The 17,079-nt window shown below is 45.6% G+C and overlaps 1 protein-coding gene across 3 annotated transcripts in view; it reads right to left on the bottom strand.

Annotated features, from left to right (window-relative positions):
- The window catches only part of KCNJ6 (potassium inwardly rectifying channel subfamily J member 6), a 259,728-nt gene that overhangs the window by 64,014 nt on the left and 178,635 nt on the right, over positions 1-17,079 (bottom strand). For all 3 annotated transcript variants that reach the window (XM_019655780.1, XM_019655778.1, XM_019655779.1), the window contains exon 3: positions 1,417-2,337. In XM_019655780.1, the coding sequence (XP_019511325.1) occupies positions 1,417-2,337 (921 nt within the window). The remainder of the gene's footprint in view (positions 1-1,416; positions 2,338-17,079) is intronic.

The raw sequence follows: 17,079 nt of genomic DNA, 5'->3' as shown, positions 1-17,079 counted from the left end.
TCCCCACCCCCGCCCTCACCCCGCGCCGCCAACAACTATTGCTTCACAAGCACACCCAAAGTCAGGCTCAAGGTACAGACAGCCCCGTTCACATCTGCGACACTTACTTAGTATTTTACAGTAATTACTTGGTCTTTCTTTAAAGCCATTTTCGGATTAGGTCCATGTTCTTTTTGTTCTGTGGAAAGGAGCCCACTCATATCATTGCGCTCCATGCAAAATCTTTTACTTACATTTTCATTGCTTGCTGTATTTTTTTTAAAAAACCTATTGCAAACGTTTCTACCACCATAAGAGAAATTTGTTAGAGGCTATGACCCTGCCTGCTGGGTCCAGGGAGACAGAGACAGGGGACCAATGACGTGCCTTTGACAGGATGACGGAGATCAGCTTATGGATTGATAAAGAACCTGGGGCCAGGCTATTGGCCATGCATTTTCAGATTATATAAACCAACCCTGAGCCTCCAGTTGGAGACTTTAAAGCACAGAAGGGCAGGTCATACAACTAAACAGGACCCAAAGGTTAATATTGATACTCAGGAGAACAGTAGAGAATTAATGAACCAGGGTTCTAGTTTATGCTTTTCCCGTGGGGCACCATTGTTGCTGAAATCAGAGTTTACAGCTCTGTTTTGTGGAATGTTACAGATAAACACGGGCAGAACCTGCTTTGCTGTTGACATGTGTAACGTGTGAAGTTCAGAGATGAGTGAAGACTTCGATAAAGACAGACCATTTCTCTATTCTGAGAACAGGTCGCCTTCCCTAAAACACACCGATGATTAGCTATTCACAGCAGAAGGCTCAATAGGATTATGATGAATGGATCTTTAATTTTTTTCTTTCTTGCTAGAGTTATTTACTGGGTCTGCAGTATTATGTCTATTGGGGATTCAGCAAATAAGAGTATGGAGAAAGACACCAAGCAATCACTTGATATAAAAGAAGAACCAAAGCTATGGGTCTTGCAAACGACTCCCAAAGAAGTAGTGAAATTGCATTTTTATTAAAGTAATTTTTCAGGCTTCCTTTGAAAGGCTCAACTTCTCCTTCCTGGTTTGGCAATAAATAACCTCAAGTATTTAAATTAAGCAATGTTTTAGAGCCATTTAACAAGTGCGTTAGAAACAAATTTTAATTTAAGTAAATATTTGGAAATTTAACATATATTAAGCAGTATTTTCAAAGGTTTATTTAGTAACTTATTTTCCAAAGGGCTTTTAAAAAGCTAAATAGTTAGACTTCTTGGTGGATATACTTAAGGACACATAGGAATACTATTTCATGAAGCAAGGGGATGGTGTCAATAGCGAGCGAGGTTCCCTTTTCCCTATTTTGCCATAAATAAGAAAATCAGACCCAGTTTAAAGTGAACATCGCTCCCACAGATGCCTCAGGATGGAGTATGTCTTACCTGTAGCTTCTACCATTCCTTCTAGGATGACCACGATTTCCAGTTCCTCTTTGGGCAGCTGGGCTTTGGAGATCTCCCAGAAAGGACTCTGTTGGTTGATTTCATGGCTGATGATGAGTGGTGACACCAGAAACAGACGGTCATCCCCCGTGTAATACCCTACATTGATATCCGTCTGATTCAAAGGGATGAACTCCCCCTCCGAGGTCTGTTTGGATTTGATCAGCTTGGCTCTGATGGAAGCCTCCACGATGTGGGAATTCCTAAGATCCCCTACTCGGAACATGAGGCACAGTTTCCCATCCCGCATGGAGATCACCGCATGGGTGGAGAAAACCAGGGTCTCTGCCCTCTTCTTGGGTTGTGATATCTTTACAAACATGCATCCCACCATGAATGCATTGACAATGGACCCCAACACAGACTGGATTAAGAGGAGAATAATTCCCTCCGGGCACTTGTCCGTGATGACCCTGTAGCCATAACCAATGGTGGTTTCTGTCTCTATTGAGAATAAAAAAGCAGAGACGAACCCGTTGAGGTTGGTGACGCAGGGAGTCCATGAGGGGTCCTCTATGTGGTCCATATCTCCTCGGATGTATGCAATTAGCCACCAGATCATCCCAAAAAAAAGCCATGTCACTGTGTAAACCATGACGAAAATCAACAGATTGAATCTCCACTTGAGGTCTACTAAGGTGGTGAAGATATCAGTCAGGTAGCGATAGGTCTCCCTCACGTTGCCATGGTGGACATTGCACTTTCCGTCTTTTCGCACATACCTCTGGATTTTCCTTTTGGTCCGGTCCCGGCTGATGTGTCTTGGCAGGTCGTCCCTGGCCTGCTTAGGCAACTTAGGCTGGTGAATGGCCACAGGGCTCTCAACGTCCTGATCCATGGAGTCGCCCTCCAGGACGTTAGCTGGTGGTTTGGAGAAAAGAAAAGAAACACTGAATGAGATGCTGGCTCTTTGGGGACCATGGAAACCACACTGTGTATGGTATATGGTAGTGAAACCAAATCCCATCTGTGAAGCTATTAATAGAGTAAATGAAGCCATTTTTATTTGGTGTCACCTGGACAGGCCTCTAGTTGGTTTGTAGGCCTGTGCTCTGCGGTCTAGCTTGTGTAAGTCCTTCGCCACCCTTTGACTGGGACAAAGTGTCTTGCTGTAAAATTGCCTCCTTGGCAGCGAGTTCTAAGAGTCAGCTCTTACAGCAGGATGTCTCCCCACTCTGATTGGGGTGCCGTGGCATGGGAGAGGCAGCACACTCTGGATGAAGGACTGTTCAGATTCAGACAGCCTTGGTTCTACCATTTAGCAACTGTGGGCTCTGGGGCATGCTATCTGTTATGGACTGAATCGTGTGCCCTCCACCCCCCAATACATATGTTGAAGCCCTAGTTTCCAATGTTACTGTATTTGCAGATGGGACCTTTTAGGAGGTAATTAAGATGAAAAGAGTCATAAAGGTAAGGCCTAAATCCAATAGGACTGGAGAGACTCCCGGGGTGTGAGCGCAGAAGGAAGGACATGTGAGGGCAGTGAGAAGGTGGCCATCTGCCAGCCAAGAAGAAAGGTCTTCTAGACCAACCAAAGTCACCAGAAACCAACCTTCTGGCACCTGAATCTTAAACTTCCGGCTCCCAGAACTGTCAGAAAATACATTTCTGTTGTTTAAGCCTCCCAGTGTGGTACTCTGTTATGGCAGCCTGAGTAGAGTAACATACCATCCAAATGCATTGAATCTCAGTTTCCAAAATGGTGATCATGAAACCCAGTTCATAGGTTATGAGGTTGAATGAAACCACGCATGTGATATATACCTGCATGGAACAGACATGTAATAAATATTCCTTTGTAATAAATTGTTTCTTTGCTACTTTCCTTACAGTTAGGGCAAGAATTTTGAGCAACGTCTTTAAATTGTCAGTCAAATTTCAGAGTTTAAAAAAATAATTCTGTCTTTGTTCGTTGATTCAATGCCAAGATAAAAAAAAAATGTATGGGGAAAATCTCTCTCTGTTCATGTGTTTACACATTTTATTTGGTTTCTGCCTCAATATTTAATATCTGCAGTTTTGGCTGGTAGGTTTTTTTTTTCTCATGGCCTTCATGATTAATGCATTGGTATAACAATTAGTTAATGATGCACTAGAAAAACTCTCTTAGAATCTGAGTGCAAAGGGAAATTTGGAACTGATACTGCTATTAAGCACATATAAACCATTATATGAAATTACTCTTCAGCCAGTAATGTTAAAACTTTCTAAAAGTTTTTAAAATAAACTTTAACAATAAAATTTGTATGGAGTTTCTTCCCAAGCTTTCCTTCTGTACCTTTTGACTCTGCTATGCATTTTTTTCCCTTGGTGGTAACTACATTTTTCTCCCCTTGGTTAAAGAAGAAATGCAGTCTGGCGAGAAAACATTTGTCCGAATAAAAAAATAGCTGGGGATGGGACTTGAGTGGTACCAACTTAACTTATGGATTAACCTTGCTCATGGTTGATTAGTTTCCTTAAAATGCAATCCCATCGACCTGTTTTATGTTTCAGCGTCTGGTCTATAGAGTCTGCTCTTTGACTTGACAACCTTGACTTTGAAATTACTGCCCTCAATGATCCTTCATTTGTAAAGGAGAAACTTTGCTTTTTTCCCCCCCTTCTTTTTCTTCAAACAGATTCCAGGACAGGAGTCAAAGGGAAGCAAGGTGGCCGAGGGGTGGAGTATCTGGATGGATCAAAAGGACGTCCCTGCTCATTGCTAGCACCCCCTCCCCGCATGGCACGATGTTCGTGGCCCAGAGTGGCCACAGCTGACCTCTCGATGCTAATTTTTCCCTGAGTGGAAGTCTCTTAAGTACAACTTCACGTGGGGCAAGCTCTGGGATCAAGCCATAGCAGGTTGGGGAGGCCTTGTGTGCAGACCTGGTGTATGCTCTTGCTTTGGCCCAGGCGGTACGCTCTCTGAGTGTGCAAAGCTGCCCTGAGCTCTTGTCTCCCTGAGTCCTTCAGTAGAAGAAGAGGGTTTGTCAGATTAGCTGCTTTTTAACAGTCGTCAGTGGTATTTCATACTTTAAAATGTCACAGAGGAAATCTACAGCCACCCCCACAACCCACTTTGAAGCTGCTTTTCCCCTTATTCTGGCTCAGCTGTAACCTTCACTCTCTAGGCATTTATCCTGAGTTGGAGGAATCTGTTGGAATGGTTAGTGACTGAGTAAAGTGCCCTGGGCAGCCCTGGGCAGTTGACCTTCCGATGTGTTTCTTCCCTTTTTCTAGCTCAGATTGGACCACATTTCCTGGCCTCCTTTGCATTGAGGGGTGGCCACATGCTGATGTCTGGCCTGTCTGGAGCAGATGTGCCCTTCTGGCCTTAAATAGTGTATGTGGCCCTACTATGCTCTTGCCCTTCTCCAGGGGACGATGGAGGGGTCTGAGTCCTGAGTCTAACTAGAAAAAAGAAAAAAAAGTGATTGCTTTTGGGCCACTATGTATTCTGTGTTTGCTATCAAATCAAGCCTTATCTCTAACATTATGGGCAGCGATACTGACGTAGAGAAGCAGATAGAAGAGCCCTCGGGGGGCTGGCATGGGGAAGGGCAGGGAGAGAGGAAGAGGGTGACGACCGAGTGTTTGGGTTTGGTGTCTATAATGCACTAGCATGCGGTTAATCGAACGCTTGTGTTTGGTGTTCGGGGAAATGTAAACACATGCGATGTTTAAGTGCCTTGTTAAAACAAACAAAAATGGAAGCAAACAAAGAAAGCCAAACCTTTCTGGGAGTGTGGTGAGAAGGTGGCCTCCAAGGTGCCCTGCAGGTGAGGCTGTGTGTGCAGGCAAGGGGTATCCATGGGAATACGGGGAAGGGGTTCAGAATATGTCACCCCAAAATTTGCCACTTTGGCATATTGATTATTTTAAATGAAAGGTACTTAAACAGTCATTGCAATAAGCACACTCTGACCCTTCTTTGTCCTGAAAGCAAAAGATAAATCAACCATGCGACAGGTGCCCTCCCTGTAGAAGGCATCCTTACTACCAGAGACAGGGAATTCAGGGTCAAGAAGTCTGTATAAGCAAACCTTGTTAAACGAACCCATATCTTCCTGGTAACTTCTCACCAAGTACTACCCGTAGCCCAAACCCCTTTGTCTTGCCAATCCTTCACAAATTGATTCTTTGTCTCAATGCAGTAAAAGCCTCCTGCTTTGGTCACTTTTTTTCAGCCTTCATTCTCTTGTGAAGTCTTCGATGTGCATGTAAAAGTTCAATAAAATTTGTGTGCGTTTCTCCTGTTAATCTGTTTTATGTCAGTTTAATTCTTAAGCCCACCAGGGACCCAAAGAGGGTCCAGGAGAACTTTTCCTCCTTACGATGGGGAGGTAAGGCTGGGCCTCTGGCCTCTTAGTGGCTGTTGGGAAACAGACTCAGACTTAAACTAAAAACGCTAATGACATGTGACTAGGACCTGGGGAGTAGAAGAGACTGAAGTGAGTCCCACGGGGCAGAAAGGGTGAGGCCAGCGAGGGGGCGAGGTGGTGTGCGGAGTGTGTGGGCAGAAGAGGGGGCAAGCTGGAGGCTGTGTCTGCAACAATCTCAGGGAGCACTGGACTAGGGAGACAGGGCTGGTTCGTTCTGGGTCAGAGCTCAGAGTGTGCCTCAGCTCCCAGTGGGCACAGATGCAAATGTGTTTAGGGGGATAAGGAAGGGAATGTTAATGATAGCTCTTAATGTTTCTTTCTTGGAATCCCAGGTGTGAATTTGAGGGGGTGATCTGAATTGCATTTGCAAAAGCACTTTGAGCTGCTTTGCAGGGTGAGCTGCAGCCTCGGTTGGGAAAGCAGACATTTCTCCCTATGTTCCTGCACAGCCCTGGGCACAAACTTGTCACTACCCTTGGCCCCCACAGCCCCGTGCCAGCGCAGGAACTTGCGCCAGGCTCCCTGGCTGTCCACTCAGTTACACCTACTGGCTGCATGCATTCTCCAGCATCACGCATGCAGGCTGACCAGAGGTACTGTAGAGGAGCCCTCGTCTGACTGTGGGGTGCATTGCATATAGCATGCAAGAGGGTGGCAGGAGCGCTGGTGAGGGTCTTGATTTACTTGCCTTTGTTGCTTTTCTGGATTTTGGCTGAGAATAAATGTGGGTCTGTGTGAAAAAGCTAGGTCCCCTCCCCCCATTGTCGCATTTCTTTTTTTCTCTCTCTTTAGAAAACTGATCAATTTACATACACCTACCTAAGGTGCAAAATAGCCGAGTGTTGTAATGTAACCTGAAAGACATAAAAACACAAGGTGGACCCACTAGCTGGAGAAGGCCCCTGGTCTGAGTCATTGTAATCACATTGTTGAATTTTGGATGCACAGCTTGTGCAGGGGAGCTGCCCCTGAGGCCCTGATCATATAGATTTTTCTCTCAAAGGGAAATTCTTATATTTCTAACTATACATGTATTCTATGAGTGAAACGCCCAAAATCTAAGAAAAAATTCAAAAATTACTTTGATAATTTTTAATGTCATGGGGAAAACCTAACAGAAAAACAGGATAGATCTCAAACGCACATGCAGAATCAAAAATTGGAAGGACTCACACGAAGAATTTACCAGGGTACTTCTCTGTGTGTGTGGTATTGTGTGCTTTTAATTTTCTTTTTAAACATTGTGATTTTCCCAAATGTTCCACAATGTGTTTATATTACTTTATCATCAGAACGAAAAAGAGGATTTTCAAGACATTGAAACTCTTCTGGTGTGTGATTTAAGGAATCCAAGAAAATCATCACGAAATCCCACGGGGCCTTTTGGAAGGCGCAGCAGTGGGAATACAGAATGCTTGTGGGTGTGGGACCACCTGAGGGGCAGGGCCCCACGGGCAAAGCCTGTCAGCTGTCCCTGGGACTGGCCTAGCAGTCTCCCCAAGAGGAGGCAGTCCTGGAGGCCTGGAGACCTCAAGGGGCTGTTACAGTGAAAGCTGAGGTTGATGCTGGTGTGGGCTGGTTCTGTTTAAAGTGTCTGCAGACACCCAGGTGAGCTCCCCTGTGGGAAACCAGGTATGTGGGGCTGAAGCTTCTCAGTGACCTGACCTGGCTGCAGATTTGGAGGGTATCAGTGCGTACGAGCGGGACTTGTGATTAAGGGCGTGGATGGAAATTATGGAGGGAATGAGTGAGAAGATAATATAGAAGACAGGGCCCTGCAAAACAATTGCATTAAGAAGTCAGAAGTCGATGAGTCAGAGAAGGTGCTGAGAAAGGGATGACAAAGGTGAGGAGAATGGGCAGAGAGACGGGCAGGGAGCCGGGGGGACCGGTGTCTTGGGGAAGACAAAAGTGGTATTATTTGGCACATGCTTTGGGGACAGCTGGTTGCCCACTTGGGAGAAAGATGATGAGTCCCTTCCTTATTTCTTTTTTTTTTTTTGGCGGGGGAGAGGGAGTGTATAGATTAAGTGTTTATTATCAGAGTGATGTAGGATATTTCTTGGGCCGGGATCGTAGTCTCCTGAAGCCAAAGATTGGAGACACGGACCAGAGAGGTCGAGTGTGTAGCAGAGGATAGTTTTATTAAAGCAGAAAGTTACAGCTCCCGAGGGGGGTCCTGACTGGGATGCCCCCCTTCCTTATTTCTTATATCTGAATAAATTCCAAGTGAAGTCAGGATTTAAAAGCAAAAAAAAAAAAAAAGAAAAAAGAAAGAAAGAAAAAAGAAAAAGAAAAACTACAGAAGGATAGATGTATTATAAAAATACATCTAAAAGTTGGGAAAGCCTTTCTAACCATGATAGGAATCCAGAAACTATTTTAAAAGGCTGGTATTTTTGTCAACATAAAAATTTTAAATGTTTGTAAGAAAAATAAGAAGACAAACCAGGAAAAATATTTGAAACACATAATATATATATTTCTGATTTACAAAAGCAACAAATACCCCATGGAAGAAATGATCAAGGGAAACCAATCAGGAGCTTCTAAGAGAAAAAAATACACGGAGATAAAAAGCATGTGGAAAGTCTGTTCAACCATGGCAAAGTAAAAGCAATGCAAATATAATAACATTGTTTTACCCTAAAGTTAGCAAAATTAAAAATAAATGACACGTGCAGTATGGGGAGTGTGTGTTGGGAACGGCAGTAGAACTGAGAAGTGTCAAAAGGGGGCAGGGTGACCGCAGGTATCCTACTTTAGACATGATCAGATGTCTTGGGTTAGTGTCTGGACGTTTATTCTAAGGGAATAATTTCACAAACGTTCATCAATTGTATGCAGGGGATCTACTGCAGCCTCTTATAATAATGAAAAATTAGAAACAACCTAAATATCTATCAACTAAGCACTGGTTAAATATACTGTTGAGGATATAATCAGTGGCATACTCTGTGGTCATTAAAAATGATTTTTCAATGCTTTGGAGTCTTCGCCTCGTTGTGCGAAGATCACCTTGTTTTTTTTTAGCTGAGCCATCCTGCCACCTGTTGGCAGCTTGGCAGCAGCTCAGCTCGGGCCAGGAATCAAACCGGCGGCCCAGTTGCTCAAAGCTCGCACTCTTGAGCGGGCTCTTAATCAACTGAGCCACTCAGCCGGCCCTAAGGTCACCTTGTTAATGAGGCCTTCATTTACCCCCCTTTTGGAAACAGTAATCACTGCCCCCCCAGAACTCATGTCCTCCTTCTCACACCACTGTTCAGTTCTGTAGCACTTCCCACCTTCCAGCAAGCTAGGGGTTATTTATTCTTTTAATTTTCTATTGTCTGTTGGCCCCTGTGGGAAGGAAAGTTCTCTGAAGGCAGGGATCTATGTGTGTGTTTTATTCACTGATGGATCTCAGGCCCTAGAATAAGGACCCAATACATAGCAGGCCCCCAGCACCTATTTACCTATTTACCCAATGGATGGGTGGGTATGTGTCTATTGACCTGGTAGGCTGTCCATGCTATAGCGTCGAGTGAAAAAGCAGAATAAAGAACATAGAGTCCACTTTGCATATATTGCCTTTTTGCAACAATGTGTGTGTGTGTGTGTGTGTGTGTGTGTGTGTGTGTGTGTGTAGCAGAATGTCCTCCAGAATGTTAATTTTGATCCATCTCTGAGTTGTGAGATCGTGGGTGTTTTTGCCTTCTCTTCGATTTTTCTATATTTAAAATTTCCCTTAATATGCTTCTATCATCTAAAAAATCAGTAGGAAACATGAAGCTATTTCTGTTTTGAATAAGCAAAACAAATGCTGCATTGGGCTGCTGAGCGATGTCCACTGGGCTTGGCAAGTGGGATTTACTAGTGTAGTGGGTTGCATAGTGTCTCCCCCAAGTTCATGTTCACCCCAAACCTCAGAATGTGACCTTATTTAGAAATAGGGTCTTTACAGAAGTAATTAAGGTCAAGATGAAGTCATACTGAATTAGGGTGGGCCCCAAATCCAATTCGAACACCTCATAAGAGACAGTCAAGGGCATACAGAGACACAGAAAGGCCATGTGATGACAGAGGCAGAGAGTAGGGTGATGGTCTCACATGCCAAAGAATGCCAGGAGCCACCAGAAGCTGACAGAGGCAGGAAAGATTCTGCCCTAGAACTTTGGAGGGAGCACGGCCCTGCTGACACCTTGATTTTGGACTCTGACCTCCAGGACTGCGAGCAAATAAATGTCTGTTGTGTTAAGCCACCCAGTTTGTGTCTTTAGCTACAGGAAACTAATAGAATTGGTGATTCTGGTGGGATGTGAAATCCACTGAGTGGTGGGGTCTAAGGCCAGATCGCAGTGGGTTGAGAAGTGACTGGTCTGGGCGGAAGCGAGGGAGAGGAAGTGTGGATGATGAGCTGAAAGACGGAGAGAGCGGGAGGGAGCCGCCAGAGCGGGACTGTGTGTGGGTGTGCGATGGGTGTTTATGGGTATGTGCACTGGGGGAATTTTGAGCACATTTACATGCTGAGAAGAAGCCAAAGAAGAGAGGTTGACCGTGTAAGGAGGGGGCAGTGGTGCAGTGAGGTGGGTGGTGGAACAGGCAGCAATACAGGACACTGTCGAGAGCAAAGGTGGAGGGAGAGGCAAATCCAGACAAAGGGATGAAACTGCCTCCCAGAGGTAGGTATGAGATGGGGAAGGAGAGAGGCAGGCAAATGGGAAGGGAAGGTTGGAGACATCTCTCTTAGGCTCTGTGTCATGAAGGAGCTTCAAACTGGCTCATTTTTCAGGGTGAATTTCAAGAAAACCATGTTTCAGTGGACTCATTGAATCAAATCTATATCCAGCAATGCAAATAATGGAATTATCACAGATCGGTAAAATCACAGATCAGGTAAAACTTTCCCCATCTTTATCGGACAAAAAAGAGGCACGTAAAAAGATAATTGGTACACCCTTTTCGCCGGAACCTTTGGCAACGGTGCCAAAGGGTGAAGAAAAACCAAGTGTCCATGGACGGATGAATGGATAAACGAAATGTGGTCTATCCATACAAAGGAATATTATTCAGCCTTAAAGAAGAAAGATATTCTGACACCTGCCACAACATGGATGAACTTGAAGGACCTTATGCTAAGTGACATAAGCCAGATACAGAAGGACACATACTGTATGATTCCACTGATATGAGGTGTTTGAAGGAGAGAGATCCACAGAGACAGAAGGTGGAACGGTGGTTTTCACGACCTGGAGGGTTGGGACAATGGGGCGTTAGTGTTTAATGGGCATGGAGTTTCAGTTTGGGAAGATGAAAAAGTCTGGAGATGGATGGTGGTGATGTTCGCACAACAATGTGAATGTACTTAATGCTACAGAACTATATGTTTAAAAATGGTTAAAAGGTAAATTTTATGATATGCATATTTTACCACACTGAAAAATAAATCATCTTATAAAAAGAAAAGGATATATATTTTCTAAGCCAGAGGAGAAGGTTAACTTCTAAAATACATTCCCGTCTACTCCAGACTGAGGTCAGGGAGGGATTTTCCCGTTATCGTCATTCCTTCATTTTTTGTTACATGCTCCCATTTTAAGAATGAGACACATTTGAAAGACAACTCAGAGCTGTAGTTACATGTGGTGCCTAACGTTTAAAATAAGCAGCTTCCTTTTGGCCCTTTGCCCTGATGCTTGTCCTCTTGTGTATCTCCTTATCTGAAGATTTTCCCTCACTGGGGACCGGTGGTGATGCTTGTCTTTGAAGTCTGATGTGTCCTGGGAAGGTGAGCTGGCCTGTTATGCACCTTGAGCTGTTGTGACTATGGGAGGTTCTTATATTCAGAAATCCAAACAGACTGGAAGCTTAAAGTCAAAGATGTGTGTGGAAGAACAGCTCCTACGTTCCACTGGGAACATGTGACAGATACTCAAGGGCAAAAGACCCTATTATAATTTTAGCTTGGGGGCCTCACAATGTGAACCTAAATTTAGAATGTCTAGTATCTATTGCAAGGTCAGAGGGCAAATGTTTGTAGCTATATGTCGGGTGTGGCTTGGGAAAATGTGCAATCATTGCTTAAAGGAGAGAAGTGACAGGTCACTTGGGGGGGGGACGAAGGAGACTGATGTTCAATATCCTGTTTTCTCTTTTAAAGGTGATTTCAAGAGTCAGAACTTTCAATAGTGAGAACCATTAGGAACCTTTTAGGACCACTGCACACAGATGTGTAGGTTGTCTACTGCACAAAGGTGCCCAGATGAGGGAGGCTGAAATCCAGCCTATGCTTTGCCTGCCCTTTGGCAGGCCTGTGTCTGCTCAGAGGACGGGGCACCTGTTGGAACTTGCTAAAAGGCACAGTCGGGCTTAGCAGCAGTCCTGGAACCGTGGGCACAATTTAGTTCCTTATCCATTTTTTATTATACATGAAGAAAGCGAGGCCCAAAGAAGCCAATTAACTTGGCAGGAGGCAGAAACAGAGCTTTCCCGTTTCTCAGGAAACTTGGACTTGGTGCAAGAATCCCTCCTGATTCCTGCAGGGTGGTACTTGGACTCAGCCAGACAGGGGGATCCCTGCTCTGTTGCCCATAAGTGGGGGACTTGCAGCCACAGGCTCTTCATTTGAAAACAGGGTGAAATGCTACCCTGCTGGGCTGATGGGAGAATTAAACGATGTAATGCTTCTTGGACAGTGTAGCCTGGTGACAAGGCAATGGGCTTTGGTGGTAGGCAGGCCTGGATTGGAACTCCGATCTTCCACCTCCAGTCTATGTGCATTTGTGCAGGCCACTTCTGTCTCTGAGTTTGTTTTCCCAATTGTAAAATGAGAAATAAGACCTACTTTGCAGGGTGACTGCGAGAAAGAAATCAAGCAGCATAGCACCTGGTACATAGCAGACGTTGAACAAATGGCAGCAATTATGATAGTGTCTGGGTCGAAGAAGGTACACAGTTTGTAGCTATAATAATCACTATTTTTATAAGCTCAACATTGTCCTGGAAACTGTGGGAAATTCAGAAGCAATCTAAGACACAGATGGGTAGCCCCATCTGGAACCTAAGGGCCTGCATGGTAACACAAGACCTGCTCACTGTCGCATACCATTGTGTAGTTGCATTCGATGCTGATGACAAGGTACTAAAAATGTTCTAACATGTCAGAGACAGAGGTCAGCAGTGGCTGGACTAATTAGAAAAAGCATCATGAAGGAGGTGGGAAATGACTGTGGCCCTGATGTGTGAAAGGAAGAAAGCCAGCTCTTACTGAACACCTACTATGCTGAGTTCTGGGCCGAGCACAACAGCCACACAGGAAGGTCTGATGCATCTTACAGATGAGGCAATGGCGGTCCATAGGGTTGAGTGACTTGCTGAAACTTACACATCTAATACAAGGTGGGATCAAAACATATGGTGAATGCTGCTGCTGAGTGCCATCCAACGGAAAGGCAGGGAGCTTCAGTATGGGAAGCAGCACGTAGAACCTTAGTAACAGTGTGTGACAAGTTTCAACTTGTTTGGTGCACTCAGTCAGTGTGAGCTACAGTTGAGAAGTATGCTTTTAAAGTGTGCTGTAAATCATCCTCCATCATGACAATGCTCCGTGTCACACATCACTTCTGGTACGGCAATTTCTGTCAAATAAAAACATTACAGTGTGTCCTCATCCACCTTAATCACCGGACCGGGCACCATGCGACTTCTGGCTCTTCCCCAAAGTCAAAATGATTCAGGACATCGAGGCAGCCACGACAGCACAACTAAAGACAACTCACGACAGAGGACTTCTAGAACTGCTTCAGAAAGTGGCAAGAATGATGGGATAAGTGTGTTCGAAGTGAGGGGGAGTGTTTTGACGGGGATTAATGGCAATGTGTCTTTTACTGTAACATATTTAAATTTAAACTTTCACTGTATTTTTTGATCACACCTCATATATGGCAGAAATAGGGGTCTCCTGATTCCGAAGCTCATCTTCTTTCTCTTTTGCTATTGCAGACAGATGAGAGGAAGTGTGCGCGCGCGTGCGCGCACGTATGTGTGTGTGTGCACGCGCGCATGTGTGTGTGCATGTGTGTGTCTCTGTGTGTGTATGTGTGCACGTGTGTGTGTGTGTGTGTGTGTGTGTATACAATGTGAGGAAAAGAGTGGCGATGAGAAGGATCTGGCCTCACCCTTGTGCCAATGGAGTGAATCACCCCAGTGGAGTGGAAGAAGTGGCCATACAGGAGCGATGAATTTGAGGGGTTGTGCCTGGGGTAAAAGTCAACATGAGGGTGAGGAGGGTGAAGACAGAGGGGCAGGGGCAGGTAGGAAAAAAAAAAGACTTTTTAGATAACAGTCTGGTAAGTGGGAAAATTCTGGTGTTCTTATGAAGTGTTCAATTGGGAAGAGGGACTGGCAGTTGGAGGGCAGGATGAATGTTTATTGAATCCCTCCTATGTGCCTGCTCCGAGCTCTGTGGCTTTACTGTTATCACAGTTTATTCCCATCCTTCCTAAATCTGTGTGGTAGATCGTGTCATTGGTTTGGGAAAGGCTGAACACCTTGGCCAAGGTTACGCAGCTAGAATCGGTCCAGGGTGTTGTGCTGGAGTCCAAGTCCATGGCTCTTTCCAAGAACCAAACAGCACAGTAACGAGAGACAGCCCAGCCTAGCAGCGCCGAGCCAATGGATGAGCTGCAGGGAGACTGGGGGGTTGGATGGGCCACCAAAGAACCAAGGCCACAGACACCCGAGGGGCAGCCACAGAGAGTGGTTGGGAGAGCAGAGGGTGCAGGAAGTAAAAGGGCGGAGCAGGTAGTGGGGGTGAGGAGGCACCACTGATGGGGAGAGTCCAGGTCGGGGAGGCCAAGGCAGTGCATTCGGCAGAGGAGAGGCCATTGCCTTGGTAGCCAGGAGACCACTCGTGGGTCTGAATAGAGCAGTCAGGAGGAAAGCCAGGCTTCAGGGGAAGAGAGTGACGCTGGGCTGAAGCTGCAAGAGATATTTTGCCTGTAGGCCAAGGAGGGGGGTGGCAGGGTGGTCCTTCCAAATGTGGGCGGGAAGGTGCCAATGGAAATGGAGTAATGGGAGATTCTGGAAGGAAGTGAACAAGGTCTCCGGGGCTTGGGACGGAATGGAATGAATGCATGGCCAAGCATTGCCCTCTGTAAGAAGACAGCCCCTTCCTATCTGCTGACAGCACTGTGCAGGGAACAGAAGCGCTGACAAGCCTGTGGTCACCTCAGAAAGGTGAGAGCCATTCTAGTCCTTTCTACTTCCTGTCAATGGACTGTGGTCACCCTCCCTCGAGAGTCCACAGAATAGGTCCCATTTTCCAAAGGAGGGATGAAGAGGGGTGGGGTGAGGTGAGAAAGTGGGTTCTTGGCTCCCTGGTAGAGATGAGACAGACACAAGTCCCTTAAGGCAGGTTTTAGAATTGTGGGACACCAAATCTTCCACAAAGATTTGCTTAGCTCTAGAGTGAGGAAAAGGGACGCTCTTCCGGAATAACCAGCCCCCCCCCCACCCCCCGCCTGATGGACATGACGTTTCCTTGTAAATTTTCTGGGGCAAGACCTGCTGGGCCTCACTCACACCACACCACATGGTGGGGAGAACAGCCAATCCAGCCCTCACGTTCGCCAGAGTTCCAATTTTAGACAAACGTTTCAGCCCACTTCACACAAACCCCTTTCTGTTAAGAATTCTAGCAAGTGGAAAATTGAATTTCATTTCCTCTGCTGTCCCTCTCCTGGGGGCGACAATAAACTGAGCTTCAGAAGGAGGAGGGTCCTGGTAATTCACTTTGAGCAGTGACCACGTAATTGAGGGCTCAGGATAGCTGCTCCCCACAATGAAACACCTGTTGGGCAGCATAACCTGCTACCAGCCAAAAAAGGGGGGCCTGGAGAACGGGAACTCAGGGTATTTTCTCTGCTCTAACAAGGTATGCTTAATTTCATGGTTATTCCCTCCGTCACTTCCCCCCTTGTCTTAATGCACAACCTATAGCCATCATGTGGTTTGACTTCGCACTTGAAGTTTAAGTGTTAGCATTTTAAGCAGATTAATGCTGACTTCCTCTTTTCCTACGAGGGCTTGTATCCTCTGGATGTATTTCAGTGGTTACACTAATTCCTGCATCAATAAAGCAGAATTACTTTTCCTGAGATGTGGTTTACATTCCTAGTGAAGCTCGATTGGAAGGCAAAAGGCTTACAGTTTGTACTTCATGAAATCCATGTTGTTCTGGAGAAATCTGCACTTGGCACTTCAGGGGTTTTTTTGAAGAAAAGCCTGCTCCCATCAGTCATTGTCTTAGCACTCAAAAATGGGCGTTTCCTTAGCAGGAGTGTTGTGAGGGAAATGCACTGGATTTGGGGTCTGAAGACCCAAGTGTTCAGATAACCAGCTGGTCCCTCATCTTGGGCCTAAGTTCCCCACATCTCAGGGTCTTTCCTCTACGGACTGTTGGCAGACAACTCACCTTACCAGCTTTCACCCTGATAAATATTCTCTACCTACGGCTTGTTTTAGGATGAAATAAGAAATTTCTTTGAAAGGGAAGCTGGATGTATTTTTGAATGGCCTGTGTCCATTGAAGTAAATTGCATCTTATTTTCCTTGGAAAGCAAATGAAGTATCATTTCGGCCATAAGTTCTCAGAAGGCGTCAGCAGATTTCCGTGGACATGAGAGTCATGGCTCACCATCTTCTCACACGTAGGATTGTGATCTGTGAGGCTTGTGTTTTCCCAGGTTCCAGAGAAGAATACGACCCACCTTCTCCTGCATCAGACATGTAGATGTGGTCCTTCTCTCATGTCCGCCTTCATTTTCTGGATTACTAGGTTTTCTATGAGTGTTTACCAGCATTCCAGATTCTCCTGGAAATGGATTCGCCTTGTTAGATTGAAGCGAGCCACCAGCCGCATGAGGGAGCGTTCAGTCTCTCCGGCTTCGCTTTCAGCCGTCTCTTCCTTTTAAGTGTTTTTCTCACGTGTTTGAATCACGGTGTGCTGCCCACCCAAGGCTCTGAGGAGCTGGCAAGCAGAGGTCTGCGTCTTCAGGATTCAGAGATGTGGGTTTCTGGTTCTCTGTTTAACCAGGTTCCCGGTAATGAATTTTTCTTCTCAATATTATATCACTGGCTGGGGATACTTTTTAAAAGCCATGTGATGGGTTTCCTTCCCACCCAAGAAGGGATGAGAGTGGGGGGATGGTCTCCAGGTGTCCCCTGGGGAAGAGTTGAGTGGCATGTGGCTTCGTGC

This window comes from Hipposideros armiger, unplaced genomic scaffold (genome assembly GCF_001890085.2).
Source record: "Hipposideros armiger isolate ML-2016 unplaced genomic scaffold, ASM189008v1 scaffold_246, whole genome shotgun sequence".
NCBI lineage: Eukaryota > Metazoa > Chordata > Mammalia > Chiroptera > Hipposideridae > Hipposideros > Hipposideros armiger.
Note: the sequence above shows the minus strand (reverse complement) of the source record. Positions and strands in the feature narration are given on the sequence as shown.